Source organism: Pneumocystis jirovecii (assembly GCF_001477535.1).
Source record: "Pneumocystis jirovecii RU7 chromosome Unknown supercont1.11, whole genome shotgun sequence".
In the NCBI taxonomy this organism is placed as follows: domain Eukaryota; kingdom Fungi; phylum Ascomycota; class Pneumocystomycetes; order Pneumocystales; family Pneumocystaceae; genus Pneumocystis; species Pneumocystis jirovecii.
The window spans coordinates 286,492-308,303 of record NW_017264785.1 but is presented as its reverse complement, the minus strand read 5'-3'; the positions used below and the strand labels follow the sequence as shown (position 1 = coordinate 308,303).

General features: G+C 24.0%; 6 protein-coding genes across 6 annotated transcripts; 3 read left to right on the top strand and 3 right to left on the bottom strand.

Annotated features, from left to right (window-relative positions):
• Positions 1 to 957: 957 nt before the first annotated feature.
• On the bottom strand, positions 958 to 2,212 carry T551_02567 (uncharacterized protein; the record flags this gene model as incomplete). Its single annotated transcript, XM_018374830.1, has 7 exons — positions 958 to 1,206; positions 1,246 to 1,335; positions 1,376 to 1,492; positions 1,537 to 1,664; positions 1,709 to 1,927; positions 1,975 to 2,068; positions 2,123 to 2,212. 7 exons carry the CDS (start codon positions 2,210 to 2,212, stop codon positions 958 to 960), a joined length of 987 nt encoding a protein of 328 aa, XP_018229052.1.
• Positions 2,213 to 3,852: 1,640 nt separating this feature from the next.
• On the bottom strand, positions 3,853 to 6,846 carry T551_02566 (uncharacterized protein; the record flags this gene model as incomplete). The annotated part of the gene is made up of 5 exons (XM_018374829.1): positions 3,853 to 4,454; positions 4,502 to 5,384; positions 5,428 to 5,531; positions 5,571 to 6,610; positions 6,668 to 6,846. 5 exons carry the CDS (start codon positions 6,844 to 6,846, stop codon positions 3,853 to 3,855), a joined length of 2,808 nt encoding a protein of 935 aa, XP_018229051.1.
• A 400-nt stretch (positions 6,847 to 7,246) lies between these two features.
• T551_02565 (uncharacterized protein) lies at positions 7,247 to 8,814 on the top strand (the record flags this gene model as incomplete). Its single annotated transcript, XM_018374828.1, has 3 exons — positions 7,247 to 7,367; positions 7,412 to 7,749; positions 7,792 to 8,814. 3 exons carry the CDS (start codon positions 7,247 to 7,249, stop codon positions 8,812 to 8,814), a joined length of 1,482 nt encoding a protein of 493 aa, XP_018229050.1.
• A 502-nt stretch (positions 8,815 to 9,316) lies between these two features.
• On the top strand, positions 9,317 to 16,056 carry T551_02564 (uncharacterized protein; the record flags this gene model as incomplete). Its single annotated transcript, XM_018374827.1, has 18 exons — positions 9,317 to 9,405; positions 9,450 to 9,723; positions 9,765 to 10,442; positions 10,488 to 10,583; positions 10,639 to 10,725; positions 10,767 to 11,294; positions 11,336 to 11,840; positions 11,883 to 12,289; positions 12,337 to 12,501; positions 12,543 to 12,614; positions 12,662 to 13,096; positions 13,144 to 13,482; positions 13,528 to 13,812; positions 13,853 to 14,092; positions 14,139 to 14,344; positions 14,385 to 14,660; positions 14,705 to 15,289; positions 15,333 to 16,056. The coding sequence occupies 18 exons, from the start codon at positions 9,317 to 9,319 to the stop codon at positions 16,054 to 16,056; spliced, it is 5,991 nt and encodes a 1,996-aa protein (XP_018229049.1).
• A 734-nt stretch (positions 16,057 to 16,790) lies between these two features.
• On the top strand, positions 16,791 to 18,150 carry T551_02563 (uncharacterized protein; the record flags this gene model as incomplete). The annotated part of the gene is made up of 7 exons (XM_018374826.1): positions 16,791 to 16,905; positions 16,950 to 16,985; positions 17,028 to 17,334; positions 17,378 to 17,501; positions 17,544 to 17,584; positions 17,629 to 17,895; positions 17,946 to 18,150. The coding sequence occupies 7 exons, from the start codon at positions 16,791 to 16,793 to the stop codon at positions 18,148 to 18,150; spliced, it is 1,095 nt and encodes a 364-aa protein (XP_018229048.1).
• A 1,673-nt stretch (positions 18,151 to 19,823) lies between these two features.
• Positions 19,824 to 21,366, bottom strand: T551_02562 (uncharacterized protein; the record flags this gene model as incomplete). The annotated part of the gene is made up of 5 exons (XM_018374825.1): positions 19,824 to 20,151; positions 20,192 to 20,487; positions 20,536 to 20,749; positions 20,796 to 20,950; positions 21,031 to 21,366. 5 exons carry the CDS (start codon positions 21,364 to 21,366, stop codon positions 19,824 to 19,826), a joined length of 1,329 nt encoding a protein of 442 aa, XP_018229047.1.
• Positions 21,367 to 21,812: the final 446 nt, after the last annotated feature.

Sequence of the window (21,812 nt, the reverse complement as noted above, 5' to 3'; positions counted from 1 at the left end):
GAATTGCTCAGTAGCGAAAAATGGATTTTATTTTATCAATAAGCTTAGTTCAATTATATAGATATTATTAATGGAAAAATAGATACATTGATTTAAATGTTTGACATTTTGGATTGATATTTTGAATATATTGGATGATTTATGAATTTTTCCGTAGACGTTTTGCGATATCTTGTCTAGATATTTGATATAAGTGAAGCTTTTTGATTTATTGTTCATCCTTATTCTGCTTGAACCGCATACGGAATTTCTTAGTTGTATGCTATAATGATATTGCTTTACGAAGATTATAAAACAGTATATTAATAATGAAAATAATAATTCTATAAGGATGATAATAAAACGAGACTTATTTTAAAGAATTGTTAATATAAGGTTACTTCTATTTACTATTCATTCGACTGTTAAATAATCAGGAAGACATGTTTTATAATGTTAAAAATAGGAATATGTGTTTTAAAATTTTAAAAATAGGAAAACCCGTATGTGAGGCCCTATAGTGATTGGTTTAAGTGTTATTCATAGTAACTCTATTATTTTTTATTAGTTAAACTACAAGTTTTGTCTCACATATTTGATCATTTTCTTAAAATTATTGTAGATTTTGTTTGATAAAATTTAATTAAAATCTAAAATTGATATATACGTAATGTATTGGACAACGGAATTGTTTTTTATATTTAATGATTCGAGTAATTGTTTCATGATATATATTAAAATAATAGATTATTAATTAATTAATATACAATGGTAAATTTTCTTAAATAATTGTTGATTATTTATGTTTTATAATAAATAAGATAAATTAATGTATCAGAAAAATTCTTAATGATTTTAAATTTGTAGTTTATTAAATATATGTAGTTATGGATAAAGTATAGTTTAATTAAATATAACTTTAAGTAGTTTAATGATTAAATTTTTATTAATATAGGTGTGGTTTATTATGTTAATTTTTTAAAGATTGTACTCAAAATCAAAATAGTTTTGTGGAAAATGATGTATTCTAGTATATCCATCTTCACTTCCACTAGCATATGCAATACCTTTAGGGTGAACTGCAATTGTATTTAGTGGACCAAAATGCCCTTTAATTCTTCCTATTTCTTCTTCGAATATTTTATGATAAATTTTAGCTTCGAATTTTCCTTGGCGTTGAGAAGTGGTCGTTACATCACGAGCTTCTTGTCCACCTCCAAGTATTACCTAGATATATTAGAAAGAAAAAAAAAGTTTTTTTTTTACAAAGTTTTTAACAGGTGTAATAGCAGCTGTATTTAAAGGAGTGTCTGTGATATATGTTTTAAGCACTTTGAGTGATTCAACATCACAAATCTTTATTGATTAGAAAAGCTTAGATTTAATAAAAAGATACTTTTGCTGTTTTGTCTTTTGATGATGTTATAAAGTATGTTTTATCAGGAGAAAATTGAAGATCTGTTATTGAATGTCCTTTTTCATGTATTTGTTCAGTTTTTATATGTTTCCCTGTCTGTATATTTTTAATATTTATAGAATAATGATTATTAGAATTACTTTGGCATTATAGCAAGATATAGATCCATTTTCATGCCCGACAATTATAAAGTTACTTAAGTAAGACCATCCAGCAACAGTAGCTTTTGAATCTTGTGTAAGTATTGTATATATGGGTGTATTGGTTTCTGTATAGATTTAAGATTTTATAAAAAATATTTTAGTATTTTACGTTCTGCATTTACATCATTTATAATAGGGAACACGACTAATGATCCTATGTGACCCATCCTTTGTTCTGTAACTCCTAATAACAAAGTGTTATCTTCATTAAATTCAACTCTTTTTACTGCTGTTGGAAATTTCCAAATTTTAAGACATTTTCCTGTTTTTACATTCCAAAGCATAATTGTACTATCTGCAGATCCACTTGCCATAAGTGTTGATGTTGCTATAATTTTATTTAATTTAATATATTTAAGAAAAATTTGAGTTTACAATTTACGTCAACAGACCAAATAGCACCCTGATGTCCATGATATGTACCAAGACGTTCACCATTGTGGGAAAACCATACATTAATAATATGATCCTAAAGTTTGGAATAATTTAATAGAGAATACATAGTTGAAAAAAAAGAAAAAACCTTAGATACTGAAAAAAGGAGGTCACCATCATCATTAAATTTTACTTGAGTTAATGGGCGTTCATGTCCTTGAAGAAGAATTGGACGCATTGTTTAGTTAATATTTTTGATTGTAATAGTATAATTCTAGAAAAAAGTTAAAACACTTGAGTGAAAAAATTAGTTAAATCCTAAATACAACAAATAGATAATTATATTAAGAAAAAAAGTATTTAGAATGTAATATTTCGTTTTTTGATATTATATAGCAATTAAATATTTATACTATTAAGTAACATAAAAAATATAATTTTAAGATTAATGTTAACCTAAAAATTATATTTAAAACTGTTTTATTTTGTTTTATATATTTTATTTTTTGATATAAAGTTAGTATTTTAAAAAACGGTTTAAACGATAATAATTAAAATTTTTTTGAACTATAATTATAATTTATTTTTATTGTTTAATTTTTATAAAATACGTATTGTTATTCTTTGTATAGATAATGTTATTATTGAATAGTTTATATTACTAAATAGAAATATTTAAATGATAAGAAAATTTAGAAAAAATAGTATTTCAAGAAATCGATTTATTGATTGATGTATTTTGAATAATTAGACGTTTATATTAAATATTTGATGTGTTTTTTTGTATACCATTTTTGTTATCCATATTTGTTTTTAGTCTTTATAAATTTCAATTTAATTTAATTTTATGTTTATTTCATTTGAATTTTTGTATTCTTTTATGAAAAATATTATGTTTCATTTTTATTATTATATAAAATTATTTTGATGTTATTTATTATGTTATAATTAAAATCAAAATAGAATAATCAAAGAAATAATGTCTTTTAATAATAATATTTCAGAAAAATGAGTAAATTTGATTTAGTTCTACTCGTTGAAAATATAGGTATATTTTAAAATTATGGTAATATTAGTTTAATCATAAAAAGTTGTAAAAATATTAAAAGGATGTTAATAAAAACAATACAATTAAATATTATATTATTGTATTATATTAATTTATTATAGATTTAATATTTTTTTATAATTAGTATATTTCTGATATTTTTGATATTGCTTTATAAAAGTATATATAAAGATATTTTATATTTGAATCATAATGTTAGATAAATATTTGAATTTTTGAGTTTTTTTTATTTTTTATTAATGATTATTAAATTTTGTTTAAATTTTACTTCAATATAGAAATATTTAAATTAGCTTTTTTAATATATTTTATGTAAAGGAAATACGCTTTAAATATTTTAAAGCTGAATTCTAAGCATATTAATATAATTTCTATATTTACATTTTTTATATTTAATTTTATTATATTTATTATAAATATATATATAATCTTTAGAAAAATATTTGATTTGTTTTATATTAAATTTATATATTATGTTTTTGTGTTATAATTTAAATATTTTTATATAGAAATTGCTAGAATGTTTAAACGTTATGATTATATTAGATTTTTTTTTAAAATTTAAATATTTTTGAATTTTTGAATTTTTAATATTAAAAATTTTTAATAAACTAGTAATTCAATAATAAATATTAAAAATATAATAAATCAAAAAAATATATAAAACCTTATAATAACAAAAAATGTATTGATAAGCAATGTAATCAGGATTGTAAATCTATTTACATAATAATATGCATTTTTAGTGTTTAATGTATTTATATGTTAAATTTTATACAGAAATTCTTATGAATATTATTATTAAAAAGTTAAAAATTTTCCTCAATTCGTTTAAGGATTTTCTTTATTTTTCTTATTTCTTTTTGAAGTTTTTCATTTTTAATATTTTTATCAAAAGTTTTTTCCCTTACGTTATCAAAAAGCAGATCTGAATGTAACTTTGGAATTTGAATATTATATATTATTTTAGATTCTAAACATTTTTGAGAATTTTCTTTTTGTTTCCATAGTGAACTGTGATGATTTAATGTTTTGTAATCGATATTTGTTAGAGATGATATATTTTGAATCGTTTTTTCTAGTTGAACTATTTTGAAAAGAATTATTAATAAAAGAATTATAGTAATAGTATTGATTTTTATGAATGTAGAAAATTTTGAGCTGGTATTAAATATAGAATTTAAAGTTTTAAATAATTCTAATTTTATATTTGAATTAATTTTTTTGTTGTATATTTTTTGAACTCTTTTATTGTTTATATTATTTTCATTTTTATTTAGTTCTGGCTTTTTGGTCGTTTTTTCTTCAAGATATTTCTCATTTATAGGTTTTTTTAAAGCATTTGTTATAGCATCAATAAGATCTTTAATGTATGATATTTGACCTTCATTTACACTCTTCTCAATTGGACCTTTAAATAAATGTTAATATATGAGCTAAATTTAGTTTTATTTTTACTTTTTAGCCAACTACTTTTAGTCCAATCTGTAGTACAAGTAGCAATTATCCTTGTATAATTGTTTTTATCCCACATCATACAATATTTTGTTTTAATTATAAATGAGTTTCCTGATGGAACATCAGGTGTTTTAGTTACAGAAGATATAGTCATATAGTTATTATCTTCATGTTCTACCGTTTCTACAATTTTACAATAAGTTTGTTTTGGGCCAACAGGGACATATAAAGGTTTTAAATAACTAATATGGCGCACCTTTTTCCCTGAACTATTCTTTTCCCAATCACTTAATTTTATTTCAGTGACTTTTTGTACATTTCCTAAAAAATCAATCATAAATCCTGGTTCTTCGCCAAAGCATAAATTTGTAATTCTTGGTAAAGGACCCTTAATTATTTCATCACATATCTGCTTTTCATAATGTTCATTACGTAACAGACAACTGCATTCAGTTGGTTGATGTTTAGATTCCAATAATTTGATATTTGGATTAATGACGTTTATTAATGAATTTTTTTTTGAAAAACTTTCATATGTATCGCTTGTTTTTTCAATTACATTTTTATTAATATTATTTTTCTTATTATTTTGTGTATCTTTGGGCTCGAAATTTTCGCTATCTGGTTCTTCATTTGTTATAGAATTTTTTTCATAGTTTTCACTATTTAGATCATCTGTAGCACTCGTTTCAGTTACATGAGTACGAGTAGAAGGATTAGTCAAGCGCCAAATATTAACAAGAAGATCATATGTCGTGTCTCTTGAAATAAAAGATGAAAATATATATTTTGCATGCAATGTTGTTATTTGAATTGCATTAGGAAAAACGACAGCTGTACATTTTTTATCAATAGAAACAATCTCTAAAAAAGAAATGACTAACTAAAAATTATTAGAAATATTTAAACGTGAATATTTAAATTACATTTGTTACCCAACCGAAAATGTTTGAATTAAAACATATGTAAGTTTCTGATATATACATTCTTCCATGAAGAAGGATATCTTTTTGTAGTGCGGATGCATAATCTAGATATTTTAGAAGTAAAAAAAATAAAAAATATTTACCATCAATAAGATAATTGTCTTCTGGGATACTTCTAAATAAAGTATGGAATTCTTTATTTCTTTTATTATTCGCTATAGTAATACCTGTGATTTGCTGGATTAATATATGAATGGTATTTTGTTGATTATTTTTAAAAGTAATACAATTATACTTATTTTGTTGATTAATACAAGAAACAGTTGGGTATTCAGATTTTTTAGCAATATTAAATTTCTCATGTGTTAAAATGTTAGACGACACTAAAGCACAACCTTTTTCTTGGTCAAAATTATAATTTACAAGTTTATCATCCGAAGTTTTTTGCAATTCTTTGTTGCAAGATAATTCGTTCACAGAATCCCTTTCATCCAGAAACGTATATGGTTTAGATATATTCTCTGGGATCTTTACATCATTTAAAGAAAGTTCGCCATAACCTATAGATGGAACAATACTAGCAGATGATTCTTTTTTAAATTCTTTTTCCAAAAATTTATAAGGACCGAGTATCTTCTTTATATTTTTATGATTATCTTTAGCTAAATTCTTCGAACTGCTTGGTTTTTTATTTACATCATTTAGTTTTTTAGATGTAGTTTTATCTTCTGAGGATGTATGTGTAGTTAAAGAAGTAAGTGAACTAGCTGCATTTTGTGCTGCAGATAGAACACTACTAAAAAAACCTGTACCTGATTTCTCAGAAATAGATGATAATGAATTAGATTCTTTGATATCCATATTACAGGCAGAATTTTTGTCATTTTCATAGATATGATCTATTGATTGAGTAGAAGAAGTTTTTATATCAGAAATTGTTTCAATATCAGAAATCTCGTTACTGTAGTCTGCAATTTTTGAATTTGATACAGATGAATTGATAGATGACTCACTTTTTTGAGAAAAAGTTTCATTTTTTGAAAAGAAATTATTCGCTAACGTATTTTTATATTTTTCTGAAGGACTTTCTAAAGCTAAAGATTGAATTAAATTTTGAGAAGTCTCAATAAATCGCTTATTTTTTATTTCAGAGTCTTTTAATTTGCTTTTGAAAGTTAGTAAACTATATATATCAAATATAAAGAAATTTAAGTTTCTTGAATTTTAAATAAATATGTACCTTGAAATTACATTTTTCTCTTTACTATTTTCAATAAAGTCATTATTCAAAATGTCTTTGTTCAATTCTGATTCTATGTTTATTTTATTTAAGTTTTTTCCTTTTTTAAATCTTTTTCTAAAAGATAGAGTCCTCTCGAGTATAGAATGCATTTCCGAAATACTAGTATTTGTGTTCATTTTTAATAGTATTAAAATATAAGAAAAAATATTTTGATATTCTTTTTAGAAATACATCATTTAGAACAATTATTGTGGTTACTTCTTTGATAAATTTTAATAAAAATAGTTAATAGTAGGAAGAATGTAAGCTAGAAATGTGATTTTTCGTAAAATGAATATTTTTGTATTGTTTTAATTTTTATATTTTGAATTTCTGTTCCAACGGAAACGAGAAAAATGTTAACTATTTTACGGTTTTTTAAGTTTTAATTTTTGGATGAATAAATATAGAATATTAAAGAGTATTTTTGATTTAAATATTTTGGGTATTCGAGTTTAAAAGATGTAAATATGTTTGTTTTTTTACTGGATTTTGAATTTTTAAAGTTATGATTATTAGTTAAGTTTTATGAAAACGATGGAGTATTTACATCCTGAAGCAAAAAGATTAAAGGATCTTCTTCATGATGCGAAATTTAATTCTAATGTTCTTAATTTGCTTCCTTCAGCCTTTGATGATTTTTTTTTTTCGATTTCAGGTCTTATAAATATTCAATTTTGAATTTTCCATTAATAAATATAGATTCTACAAGAAATGCTTCTTTGTGTTTTTTACCTGAACTTATTCAAGCTTTATATTTGCCAATAGATCCTTTATTCAGTATAAGAGTTTTGGAAAAATTATTATTTTCAATGTCTTGGGAAGATTTACTTACATTAAATCTTGTTCCACATATTTTTTCTGGTCTTGCATGTGGAGATGAAGAAATAGAGTTATTTTGTTTAAAAATGCTTTCTAAATCGGCAAAAACAAGATTTGCTTCTAATACTATTGATAAAAATATGATTAGTCGTATAATTTTGTGTGTGGTTTCAAAATATTGTTCATGTGCAAATAAAGCTATAGAAATAATATGTGATGTATGTTATTTATAGGTAGTAATTTATTAATATTTCATGTAGCTTAGTTTTTCAGGTGAAATATTTAGAAAAAGACTTTTATCATATTTTTCAGTATTATCTTTGGCTGATTTTTTTTCATTGGAAAAATCTTCTTTGTCTAGTTCTACTTTTATATCTCGATTTTTTACTCTAATATTAAAGTTTTCGAGTCGATCATGTGAAATGTTTAAATCTCTTGTTTCTACTGGTCTAATAGACAATGTTATAAATTTAAGTAATTCGGATGATCTTGTTATGAAGCTTTGTAAACTCGATTTTTTATCATCTTTATTAACTGTTAATTATACTTTTGATTGGTTCGAAAATAATGGATATATTAAAGAAGCTATTTCTCCATTTCTTACATTTCAATTTCAAAATATTGATATTGATACTGAGCTTTTGATAATTCAATCGTGCAAGTTTATTGAGTCTATGAAGTATATTCCTTTTAAAGATTTTCAAAAAATTGATTCTCTTAATAATTTGATATCTAAACTTGTTGAGAATTTAACTGTTAAATCATTGTCTTCGTCCCTTTATAAGGTCAGCCTTTTTACAATTGCTGGGATGTTTAGTTTTTCTGATGATTTTTCTGAATATATATATTTTAGATTGACAGATTTGCCTGGTCTTACTAAAACAGATAATGGTTTAAATGCTTTGCAATTAATATTATCAAGTCCCTCAGAAAAATATACTGAACTTTTTTTTGAACAAAAATTATCTTCAAAAGCTATTTATGATATTATGATATCTGCAAAATCACCTTTTGAATCTACACGTCATTCTGCTTTATTAATTTTGAAAGCACTTGTAAAGCATTCGTGGGGTATTTTCAAATGTGTTGGATTTACTCCATTAATGGAGTTTGTATTATCTAGAACTGTTGAAGAATATTTTGATAGAATGATTAAATATGAAATAGTTAAGATAATGGCAGAAACAGGAAAACATTTGTTAGGACCGTGGGAAGAGAAAGTTTTACAATATGTTACGAAAGGCCCATTTGGTATATCATATAAGCCTGGTGTTCTATTGTAAAAAAATATGGAAGATATTTAAATATTGAGATTTTATTAATAAATTGTATTCTAGAAAAAATAATGTTATTGTTTATTTTTTATATTTTATCAATATTTTGCATTATACTTTTGTATTAACTTTAGAATATATATTTATTAGTAATTATAATTTTTTTTAATATATTTGAGTTATGTAATAAAAAAAATATCTTTGATATAGTTTTTTTTTCTTTGAAATATTTTAAATATTGGAAATGAATATTTTTAGAAATTTAAATTTAGATAAGATACGATGGATTATTTTTTTATTTTTAATCGTTTTTTAAAGTTTATAAAAAAATGATTTTTAAAGATTATTTAGTATTTTAGATCTTAATACTTAAATGTGGATTTGAAAATAGTAGTTTGAATTGTGAATTTATAATTTTAGTAATTTTAGATAAAAAACGGTTATTTAAATTCTAAGTATATTTTTAGAATTAAAATTAGCTTTTATAATTTTTTATTTAAGTTTAAAAATTATGGAAAATAAAACTATAGATGATAGATTTATTGAGAAAAAGAATAATTTTAAGAAAATGATTTCTGAAAGAGATTATATATTGAACTGGTAAGTTTTTATTTTAATTAGATTTTTTATTTTGATTTCTTTAGTGTAAAAATGGCAGAAATTGCTATTGCTAATAATTCTTTTCAAGACATGGAATATATCATCTTTGATGTTTTTGATTCTTTTATTGTTAAACGTAATATATCTGAAAAAATTGTTTCTACTATACTGCTTGATATACAAAAACTTAGTACCTCATTTAATATAGAGAATATTTGTCTTGATAATATATGGTTATTTCAAAATGATGGCCATTGCAGTGAAATTTCTTCTGATAGTATATTAAATAGTCTAACTATACTGTTAAATGAGCTTTTGGTAAGAATTTGATAGTTCAATTTTTTAATGTTAACGATTAGTCTGTTGGTTTGGTATCTATGGAAATTGCTAGAGAAAGATTGGAATCAAATTTACTTGTTTTAGTTTCAGCTATTCCAAATCATGTGAATTTTACTAAAAAAGCTATTCGAATTAATACATCTCTTCTTTATAAACAAACTAAATTTAATCTCATTCGAGAAGAAAATGAAGGCTATTCAAAACTTATAATTGAAGTTAATTTTTTTTTGCAATCTGATATTTTAAATAATGACAAAAACATGATTAGTTTCAAAATAAAACAGTTGCTTAATAATATTACATCTTTAATTGGTTTTTTTGATTTGGACTCGAATAGAGTTCTTGATATTTTGTTAACTATTGCTTCTCAGAACCTTACTTATCATTGGAAGATATTTATTGAGTTGTTTTCTGTTAGTTCTTGGTGGTGTTTTACTCAATCGTGTTTTAATTTAGATGATATAACATCTTTTGAAAAACGGAAAAGGCTTAATAGCATTTTAGAGAAAGGTGTTCAGTCTCTTTTTGATGATATACAATGTTGTTCTGGAAGTAAAATAGCATCACAGCTTTTGGGTTTTAAATTAAAATTTTACAATTCTTTAGAAAATAAACAAGAAAGTTTAGAATCACTTTTTATGTTAATAGCACTTTTGATTAAATACAGATTGGTTAATATTGGTGATATTTTACCTTATGTATTTGTTATTTCAATATTTCTAGAATTGTCTAATTTAAAATAGCTCTCTTCCAGTGATAATGCAATTTTAATGGACTGGAAAAACTTCAATAATAGTTTAGAAGAAAAAGCTTTTAAAGCACGAGGGAATGCTTTAAGTGTAAGTTTTATTTTTGGTTTGATTTTTGTTTTTTTTTTTTTTTTGACAAAAATAGATGGCAGGGGCTTTAACAGATGATGGTGTTTTAAAAGATAAGGTAGATAAAGAGAATAATTCTCGATTAGAGACTTTAGAATCATCCGTAATTATGAGTATTTGGTAGTATAAAGTTAATACTTTTAGTTTCTTATTACTAGCTATAATTTTTATAATCAGAAGGTTCTTCTTTTGAAAGCGTTACTTTCAGTTGGATCATTACCTCAGGTGATTTATATGTTTTCAGAATTTCCTTTTCTATGTGGACCATATCCGGATTTAGCGGATCTTCTTCATAAGATTATTCATTATATGGTTAGTGATATATACAATAATATATCCCCTTTATCAGGATTATCTAAGAATTTACGCCAAAGTCTTTTTCAAGAAAAAAAAAAAAATTCAGATACACGGTTTAGGGATTTATCTTTGGTATCCACACAATCTTATCGCGTTAAGTTAACTTTAGATCCTTTACCAGTTCAAAGTATAAATGATTCATTAAGGAAATTTTTCTATGATGACTATGCAATGAATGTTATCCCTGTTTGTAAAACTTATGAAGATTTTCATAAAATGGTTATCCCAGTACTTCGTTTTTCTGGTTTAAAAATTTATCGTGACATTAAATTATTATGTAAGATTTGTAGAATAGGTAGAGCTCAAATTAAAGAGGTTTGATCTAATATATTTTGTAAATTGTTAATATCTTAAAGGAACATTCTTCTCAAGTGGTTAAGGAATTATGGAAATATGTTATAAGGAGGGTTATATTGCCTGCACTATCAATGATTCAAGTAAATCCGGGTGTTGTTAATGAAATTTACGACCTTATTAAATTTTATTCATATTCTGAACGATACGCATTTTATGGAGAATGGAATAATGTTATTTATAAAATATATCCAGAGTTGAAAATTAAAGTTATTGAAATTGAAAAAGAAACAAAGAGTATTTTACGACGCATCTCAAAAACAAATGTAAGACAATTTGGAAGAATTTTAGCAAAGGTTTCACATGCAAATCCATGTATTATATTTTCTGTTGCTTTGAATCAGATAGAATCTTACGACAACCTTGTTGATGTTGTTGTAGATGCTGCTCGATATATTACCATTTTTGGGTATGATGTTTTAACATTTATTTTATTGGTATCTTTATCAAATGAAAATAAAAAAAGATTGAAGGAGGATGGTACTAGTATAGCTCATTGGCTTCAAGGTAATTTCTTAATTAATGTGATAAAGTTAATTATAGTTAAAGGTTTGGCTTCATTTTGTGGAAGACTTTTTAAAAGATATTCAAATATGGATCCTACTACTGTTATTTTTTATGTTTTTAATCAACTTAAGATATCTAATACTTTTGATTTGATAGTTTTGAAAGAATTAATTGCTCAAATGGCTGGTATTTTTCCTCCAACAAATTTATCGGAATCTCAACTGCAAGGTCTTGCAGGTGGAGAATATTTAAAACAAATAGCAATGTCTCTTATTTATGACTCAAAAACTATTTCATCGAAAAGTTCTATAAGGTTGCTTAGATCTTTAGTTGAATCTAATTTAGCTGGCCCTCTTTTGATTCTTATTGCACAGCAAAAACTTGTTTGTATTTATAGGATGGATGATAGTGATCCACATTTAAAACTTTTAGCAAATCTTCTGGATGAGGTGAAATATAGATTGTTTATAAAATGTTTTTTCTTAATTTTTATTAGTGTCAGAACATTTTAGTACAATATGTTGAATTTTTAACAGCTAACTTGGATTTTGTTAATTTTTCAAAACTATTGCCTACTATTCCTGATATGTGTTTAAAATATGGTATAGAACCGTCTGTTGCGTTTTATATAGCTAGAACAAAAATAAATGAAGAAATAAAGGTTTTTTGTTAATAACATTATTACTATTATTAATTAATTAGAGATATTATGTTAATGAAGATTTAAAAAAAAAGCAAGAAAAGTTGCTTGAAGAAAAAAAATGTTATGAAAAGGTTTTATTTTTTAGTGTTTTTATTGATTTTTATTGAATGTATTATAGAAAGTTTATTGTAATTTTGACGATTCTATTAATATTTTTAATCGGGATATTACGGATAGTAATACTAATATTTTTAACACTTCAGGAGACTTAGAGGAAGGTGAAGAAGTTGAAGACGATATTAAGCTTTTATCACAAAATAGTCATAATGAAAATTATTCGGAAATTATTGATAAATCCTTATTAAATCCTGTATTAGTTTCTCTTGTAGAATCGATTACCGATGTTCTTCCTAAGGAAGTGTGGTCTTATATGAGGTCGTTTTTATTAAATTATGTTTTATTTGCTAAATTTAAAAGTCCGTGGTTTTATGTTACATTTTGGCAACTTCAACTTTATGATATTTATGTTCCTATAAATCAATATGAAATAGAAATGAATAAAATGAAGTCAATTGTTTTGACTATTGATCAAGATCGTCCTGATGTTAGTGTTGTAATAGTTTTGCAATAGTTTAGAAAAAAGCTCTAATATTTTTAAAGGCATCTCAAAAAAAAAAAGAGAAAGATTTAATTGTTCAGAAAATAGAGAAATGTCAAGCAGAACTTAGTTCTCAAATATCTTCATATGAAAATACTCGAAAAAGGATATTCTTAGAGAAAGACATATGGTTTTCTTTTGCTTCTTCATCAGTAGAATCAAATGGTACAGGGCCCACTGGATATCATAGAAGAATTGAAGTTATTAATCATTTAATACAATATTGTTTTTTGCCTAGGTGTCTTTTTAGTCCTAATGATTCTACTTATTGTGCAAAATTTATACGTTTAATTCATTCTTTTGGAACACCTAATTTTTCTACTCTTACATTATATGATAGGGTAAAATACTTGATTACTAAAATTATCATTTAATTATTTTAATAGCTTTTTGGTGATTACTTACCTTCATTGCTGTTTATTTGTACTCAACAAGAGGCTGAAAACTTTGGTAGATTTTTACGAGAAATACTAATTGATCTTTTTTCTTGGTATAAGGATGAAACAGTTTATAATAAAGAAGCAAAAGGTACAAAGAATTTACCTGGATTTCAAAAACGTTGGTCTTCTGGTTTTCGTGATAAATTCCAAGAATGTATTAATGATGATGATATGCTTCAATATGAAGAATTTAAACGTTTAATGTATAAATGGCATAGAAAATTAAATCAGGTTTTTTATATAATTTTATATTTTGTATTTAAGGATTTAGGTATTTAAAATATGTTTAGATTCAAAGGAATATATGCATCTTCGCAATGCTATTATAGTTCTAGAGAAAATATCTGAATGTTTTCCTATTATATCATGGATGGGACGGGCACTTAAAGATAAAATTTCTTTTATTGTAGCACAAGAAAAAAGAGAAGATTTAAAAGTTCGGGCTCTTGGATATAGAGCAAAGTTAATAAAAGGAGAGATTAAATGGATGTCAATAAACCAATTTCAGAAGGTATTATTTATTATTTTTAAACTGGTTTATTTAATTCAATGTTTAGATCGATATTTCCCCAGGACATAATAATTTATCTAATGATTCACGAACTCAAGGGTCTGCTTCAGTGAAATTGACATCTCCAGGAAATAGCTCTTTGGATCCTGAATCTTTGACTAATAATCAAAGTTTTAAAAAAAAAATAGATGATAATGAAGTTAGAAACTCTGGCTTTAATAATATTGTTTTGTTTGATAAATCGCCAGAGGGGTATGTTTAAAGTTAAATATAATTCAATTAATTTTTTTAGGCTCAAATATGAACAGTTATCTCAAGGTCAGGATTTAATAATGAATATTAAGAGTGAAAAACAAGTTAAAGAAGAATCTTATATTGATTCTTCTGTTAATAAGTTTCGAATAGAAAATACTGTAGAATCAAGCTATATAAATAATGATGATTCCAAAAAATATAATTTTGGGGCTAAAAGTTTAAATGTACCTCGATCTAAAGATGATCAAGCAAATAAAAATACACCTATAGACGATAGTCAAAGTGTTGACATATCTCGAATTGATAATAAAATGTTTTTTTTTCTTTTAGAGTTTGGAATATTACTAATTTTTTTAGGTTGTCTGATTCTAATGCTGTAGTGCACTCGAAAAATTTGAATTCTGATTTGAAAATACAAAGCGTATCCAACAAAGATAATGTGGAACCTAGCTTTCATTCTGATACAGTTCTATATGGTAATCAGGATTTCTATCCTACAGATAATTTTAATGTAAAAAAATTGAAAGGAATTGAGACTAATGAATGGTCTCGTTCTGATGATAATTTCTTAGAGCATAAAGATTCTCAAAATAAGTCTTATAATTCTCAGAAGCACTATAATTTTTCTTTGGAAAAAGAAAAAGATATATCTGTAGTAACTAGAACTTTTATTAAAAATTATGAAGGAACCGATGCATTAGATGAAAAAGCACCTGTATTTTCAGAGAAAATATCTCAAAAACGAGCAATTAATGACTTTGAAACGAGTTTACCTGTGACTAGAGTGGAACATATAACAGGAACTCATAGAAAGACTTCTACTGAATCTCTTAAGTCAATAACTTATCAAAATAAAACGAAAACGCCTCAGGATGAAATTGATTCTTTAAATGTACATTCATCAAGACGTAAACAAATAATGATTGCTGGTGAACTAAATGAGTACTTCCATGTTATATTTATAAATCAACTAATTCTGATTCAGACAAGTTCAATCTTATTCTTCGTCATCTAAGTTTAAAGATATACCTAAAGGACCTTCTTTGAATAGGGATAAATTTTCTGATAGAGTATTTTCATCAAGGGAGATTTCTCATGATGAAACTGTTTTTTCTAATCGAAGAACTTCTCCTATAAAGACTTCTGAAATAGGGAAAAATCGTGATATTCCTGATCAAAGAAAAGGTCGTGATTATGAACATGTATCAACTAACAGACGTTCTATGATGCGTTTTGATATGGAAAAACAGTCTTTTATTAGACGTAACACTGATGAGCCTTTTCGAATATATTCTCATCCTGTCTCTGAATCAGATTCAAGACGTGAGTCTTTTTTTAAAGAATCTTCAAAAGACTCGAAATCTAATAGGGATGACAGACGAATGGTTGCTTTATCTAATAAAGATGTACATAGTAGAGAAAAAGATTATATTCATGATATTGGAAATCGTGGTCATAGTCGTGAAAAAGTAAGAGATAAGGATAATTTTGTTGAGAGAGGCAGGTTTTTTTCTAATAAGGATAATGATTTTGTAGATAGAAATATGGAAAAAGTACGCTCTTTGAGAGAATGTAAAGATAGCTACGAATATAGAGAACAAGCATGGGATCCTACAATGTCTCGCAAACATTCGCGAAATTCTTCTGTTCGTCAAATAAGTAATAGGGATTTAAATGATTCGTTTAAACGTAGAAGAATGGAATCTTAGGTATATGAAATATATATATTACTTTGTAAATTCAAAATTTTGATAAATTTGTACTTCTTTGTATTGGTTTTGTATTTTTTATATAGTGAATTTTTTTGATTTTAGTTTATTTATAAAAAAATAGATTTTCTAGTTGTTTGTGATCTAATTGTACAAGTATATATAATAGTGGCTTAACATTAATAGTGTTTATGCTTTTTTTTGTTTATGTAATGATTATATTGTAATAGACATTTAATTGGTAATTATAATGTTTATAATTTATAGAATTTATATAAATGACTTTGTATTTTACGTTCAAGTATATGTAATGTGTACAAATACTTATTTAATTTTAATCTTTCTTTATTGGTAAAAAACTGCTTTATATCGTTAAATGCTGTTTAATTTTTTACTAATAATAAAATATTATATGAATTATTTATATTTTTTAGAATTTTCGGAAATTATAGTTTTTTTCATTGTTGACAAAATATTGTTATATTGTTTTGAAATAATTATAATTTCATAAAGCAGTTCCATTTTTTGCTTAGTTAAATGATAAAAACTAGATATTGAATAAATTATTGAATAATATATATTAAAATATAGAAAATTTATAGAATTTTAAGATTAATTTTTAAATGTTTTTGATATAACGTGGATCGATAAGGCAACAAAATTATAAAATGACAAGATTATATATGATTATAGTATTTCAAAAAGACCCTTGAGTAGTTGAAATATTAATGCAAATGGCATGTGATTTAAATCCTAGTAAAGTTAATAGATTTTTTGGTTGGATTATTCCGCCTTTTTTGATTTGCGTTATGGGCTTCACTACATGGGTTTATATTGTATTAATATGCAGTAATAACATGTTTAATATGTTATTTTTTGTTAATTTTATTTAGTAAACTATTTGATAATGCATGGTAGAACCATAGGAAGTATTGATTTCTTTTGTTGCAATTAAAATGCTTATAATTTAGTTACACTTCTCGTTATTTTTTCTATACTTTTGTGTATGGTTACATTGTCTTTTACACGTATTATTTTTACACCGCCTGGTTATGTTCCAAGGTTTAAGGACTTAAAATTGTCTTCATCAAATGATGTCGGGTTAAGAACTCATATAGTGAATCAAATGAAGACATTTTGTCTATACGATGCTTATGTCTGTGAAAATGATGGATTCCCAAGATGGTGTGCCGTATGTGAGGTATACAAGCCAGATCGTGCCCATCATTGTAGTGAAGTGCAACGTTGTGTTTTAAAGCTGGATCATTTTTGTCCATGGTAATTTGTAACTTTTGTTTTGAAATATATTAATATGTATAAGGGTTGGTGGCGTTATTGGTTTTACTCGATATAAGTTTTTTGTTTTGTTTATATTTTATGTTACACTTATTTGTATTTTTGTTATATGTTCATGTGCACCTTTGACAGGTGAATATCGTAAAATGGTACAGTTTGTATTTTTTTATTTTCTTCTAAATTGTTTATAGAATGGCCGTGTTCCTGGGCCATGGATAGGGATTCTTGCATTGTAGTACGATTAAAACGTTATGTTTTTTGCTGATAATTGGTTAGAGCATCTTTTTTTACATTGTTTTTGGGCCCTTTTACTAGTATTCATATTTTTTATATATTACGTAATTCAACTACTATAGAATCGATTAATTTTTATGCCAGAATTTATCTTCTCAACGTCTTATATGAAACTGAAAAGTCTGGTGTTAAAAGAGCAAATGTTACTACTAAGCCTGGTTACCATCCATGGGATTTAGGTTGGAAAATGAATTGGCGTTCTGTTATGGGTAAACATTGGTGGGATTGGTTTTTTCCATTTACTGGAAGGTAAATGTTAATTCTTTTCTGAATTTTTTAATGGTTTTGTTTTTGAATAGTCCAGGTAGTGGTTATCATTTTGATTATAATTCGGAATTACTCGATGAATTAAAGATAATGGCAAAACAATCTAAAGTAGTATCTAAATATTTATCTTCTGATAAAAGCGTTACAACTTTGAATTTACAATCAGAATGTTCTGGTGTTAATTCTCAATATGGATTTTGTACTGATGGGGTACTTACTTCTTCTACAAATTCTTAAATGAACAAATCTTATGAAAATTATGAAATAGTGTTTTTTTTATTCTATACGTTTATATATTGGTGTGTTGTTTTCTTGGATATGAATTTTGTAAATGAAATGTATGTATATATTAGATGGTTTTAAATCATTTTTTAAAATAAATGCTTGGTTCTAGTACATATTTATCAGTAAAAGTTATTATATTCGTAAAATATAGATATTAAACATAGATATTTCTTTGTACATCTATTATTTTAAGACCTGATACAAATTATATTTATAAGTTATAAATATATAAATTATGATATGATTTGATAATCTAAACATGATACTAAATGTATAATTCAATTGAGTTATTCAAATATATGATATAATTAAAGTGAAACGCCATATAGTTGATTATAAAGTTTATAAAGTTCTTTTGATTTATAATACGTATAAATTTGATATTTTGTTTCAAATTTAAATATATTACGTGTAAAAATTATTGATATTAATATTTATATAAAAATTATAATATATTTCGGTTTAATTTATAGATTTAATTATATTAATTATATATATAATATAAAATATATAATTAAATAGTTTAATCATTTTCATATTATTTTTAAATTTTATAGAGATTAGCATATTTTACAAATGTTTATAAATGGTAGTTTAAAAAGTTATAATTTAAAATAGAATTATTAATATACAATAATTATATAGAATATACATTATTTAAAATGTAAATATTAATAAAATAAAAAATGATTAAAATATCGTATTTATATCTATTTATATCATTATAAGATCATATGTTATAGTTTTATTTTTATAAATTATGGTAAAATTATGGTAAAATAAATAAAAGATTTATATTACATAATGTATATACTTCTATTTTATTAACGTTTTTGTATAAAGATAGTATAAAGATATTTTTAAAAAATGTAAAAATATATCTAAGTTTTATTAATAATTGAATATATTTTAAATATTTTTCGTGTATTATATATATTTTTAAATTGTTGAAATTGTTTAATTTTCATTTATTAATACTTATTATAAAATATATAACTTTAAATTAAGACTTAAATTTTTATAAACATTATATTAAGTATCTAAATATATTAAGTATTTTATTTTAGACATAAAAATAAACATATCAATAAATATTTTATAATTATTAATTATGTAATTATTAAGATATTAAGAATTATAATTATAAATTATATAAATTATGTTAATTATGTTAATTATGTATATAATGTTTAATGTTTTATTTTATATTACTATATTAGTAAAAATCTAAAACCTAAAAATTAAATCTATAATGAACCAATAGACAAATTAAACTATGTTTATAAAATTATACTATTAACATAAATCATTAAATACTATTCTTAAAAAATTGATATATATATTTATATTATTTATGAATTAAAGAATAATTAATCAATAATTAAATAAAAATATATCTAAAAAATTATACATTTCAATTTATAATTATAATTTATAATTATACTAAAAAAGATATACGCATATATTTAAACGTAAATTTCAAAAATTTCAAAATCATATTTAATAAAATTTATATTCTGCAAAATTTATAATATAGAATAGAAATACGATTACTTCAATAACACTAAACTCAACAATTTTCATTAATCAACTATATTTTTTTTAAAATATTATAAGTAAAATATTTATATAGTAATCATATTATTTTTAATTTTATTAAAATAGTTATCTCTATGGCCAAAACCATTATAAGCAAGAAGATTTTTTGTTGATTGAGGAATATTATGTAATACATCTTTATTTCCCAAATCATAAATCATTTTCTTAAGCATATCAGAGGTAAAAAAAACGTCATATTTAGAATCTTTAAAAACCAAAGATAAGAAATATGCAACTAATCCACATACATGTGGAGATGCCATAGATGTCCCAGAAAGAGACATGGTTGCTAAACTACTACCAATCCATGTCGAAATAATATTTTGCCCAGGAGCAAAAATATCAACACATTTCCTAAAAAATTATTATATACTCAATTATAAAGAAAAAATACCCATAATTAGAAAACTGCGCTTTATTATCTAAAATGGTAACAGCACCAACAGTAATAGCATTTTCGGAAGAAGCAGGAGAGTAATTACATGCATCATCATTGTCATTACCAGCTGCTACAGTAAAGTGTAAACCTAAATTCACAGAAATGTCTATAAAATAATCTAAAATTCTACTTTTTGCACCACCCAAAGACAAATTAGCAACAGAACCTTTAAATGATGTATTATTTGTAAGAGCCTCAATATCTTTCAAATACATTCCAACAGCCCATTCAATACCTTTTATAACATCACTCTAAAAACCAATTAATCATAATTATATTATACTAATATAATTCATTACTAAAAGTCCAGACCCATCACCTTTAAGAACCTTTACAGCAACAACAATAGCATTTTTTGCTACACCGTATTTTGAACCAGCAACAATACCAGCAACATGAGTACCATGTCCATTATCATCAACATCAAGAGTATTCTGAGGAATAGTTATTCCCCATTTTGCACGACCACAAAAATCACTATGTTCTATATTAATTCCCGTATCAATTATATAACTTCAACAAATGAGCACAATATACCAAAAAAAAAAAAACATCATACACTGTGACACCTTGACCAGAGGAAGAATCAAAATCGTATTCACTAAAAGTTGAAAAATTAAGCATATCTTTATGAGAAACGCGTGCCAATCCCCATTCAGCATTTTTTTGTATCATCATTGTATGAACAATTTGATCTTTTTCAACAAATGCAACCTAACAAATCCTTAATACAAAAAGCAAATATATCAAAATTGACTCTAATTCTAAATTATCCAAAAAACACAGTTACTTACATCATCATGTTTACGAATCAATTCAATAATTTCATCAGGAAATCTCCCAGAATACCCTCTAAGTCTGTTAGAAATTTCATACTCATGATTTAACCACTGATGTGTCTTAATATTTTCATTACTAGTTCCTAATATTTTTTGTCCATATCCTTGAAATAATTTTAAATGAAGACTATCAACCCACAAATAGTGCATTTGAGCTTTTATATAGTCAACAGACTCACGAAATACTATAATATAGTTATCATATGTCTCTTCAACTGTTTTAATTGATTCTGTAGAAGATTTTTCAATAATTGCCATTATGGGGCTAGCAAGAATTTGGCAAAAAAACATATTAATGACTATAAAAGAAAAATATTTTTTAATAATCATCATTTTCGAATATTTATAATTCTCCTTATCTATTATATATTTTTCACATATAATCTGTTAATAATTAATAATATTATAAATATTTTAACGTAATTATACATTTCAATTCAAAAAAAGGGAGTAAAATATTGCAAAAACCCATAATCATATATATAAATCACCTAATTTTCGTAAAAATAAGTATATTTTTATACTTGTGAATATGTAAAATATGTTATAAATAACTTTACATAAATACATAAGATATTTTTGTTTTCTAAAAACAATACAAAAATCTTAATATTTCAAATATTAAAAAAAAATTCTTATATACAAATAACAAACTACATTGAAGTATAAATTATGTTATTTTTACATAATTAAAATTATTGCGTTCAATTTTACGATATTTTATAAATTTATAAAAA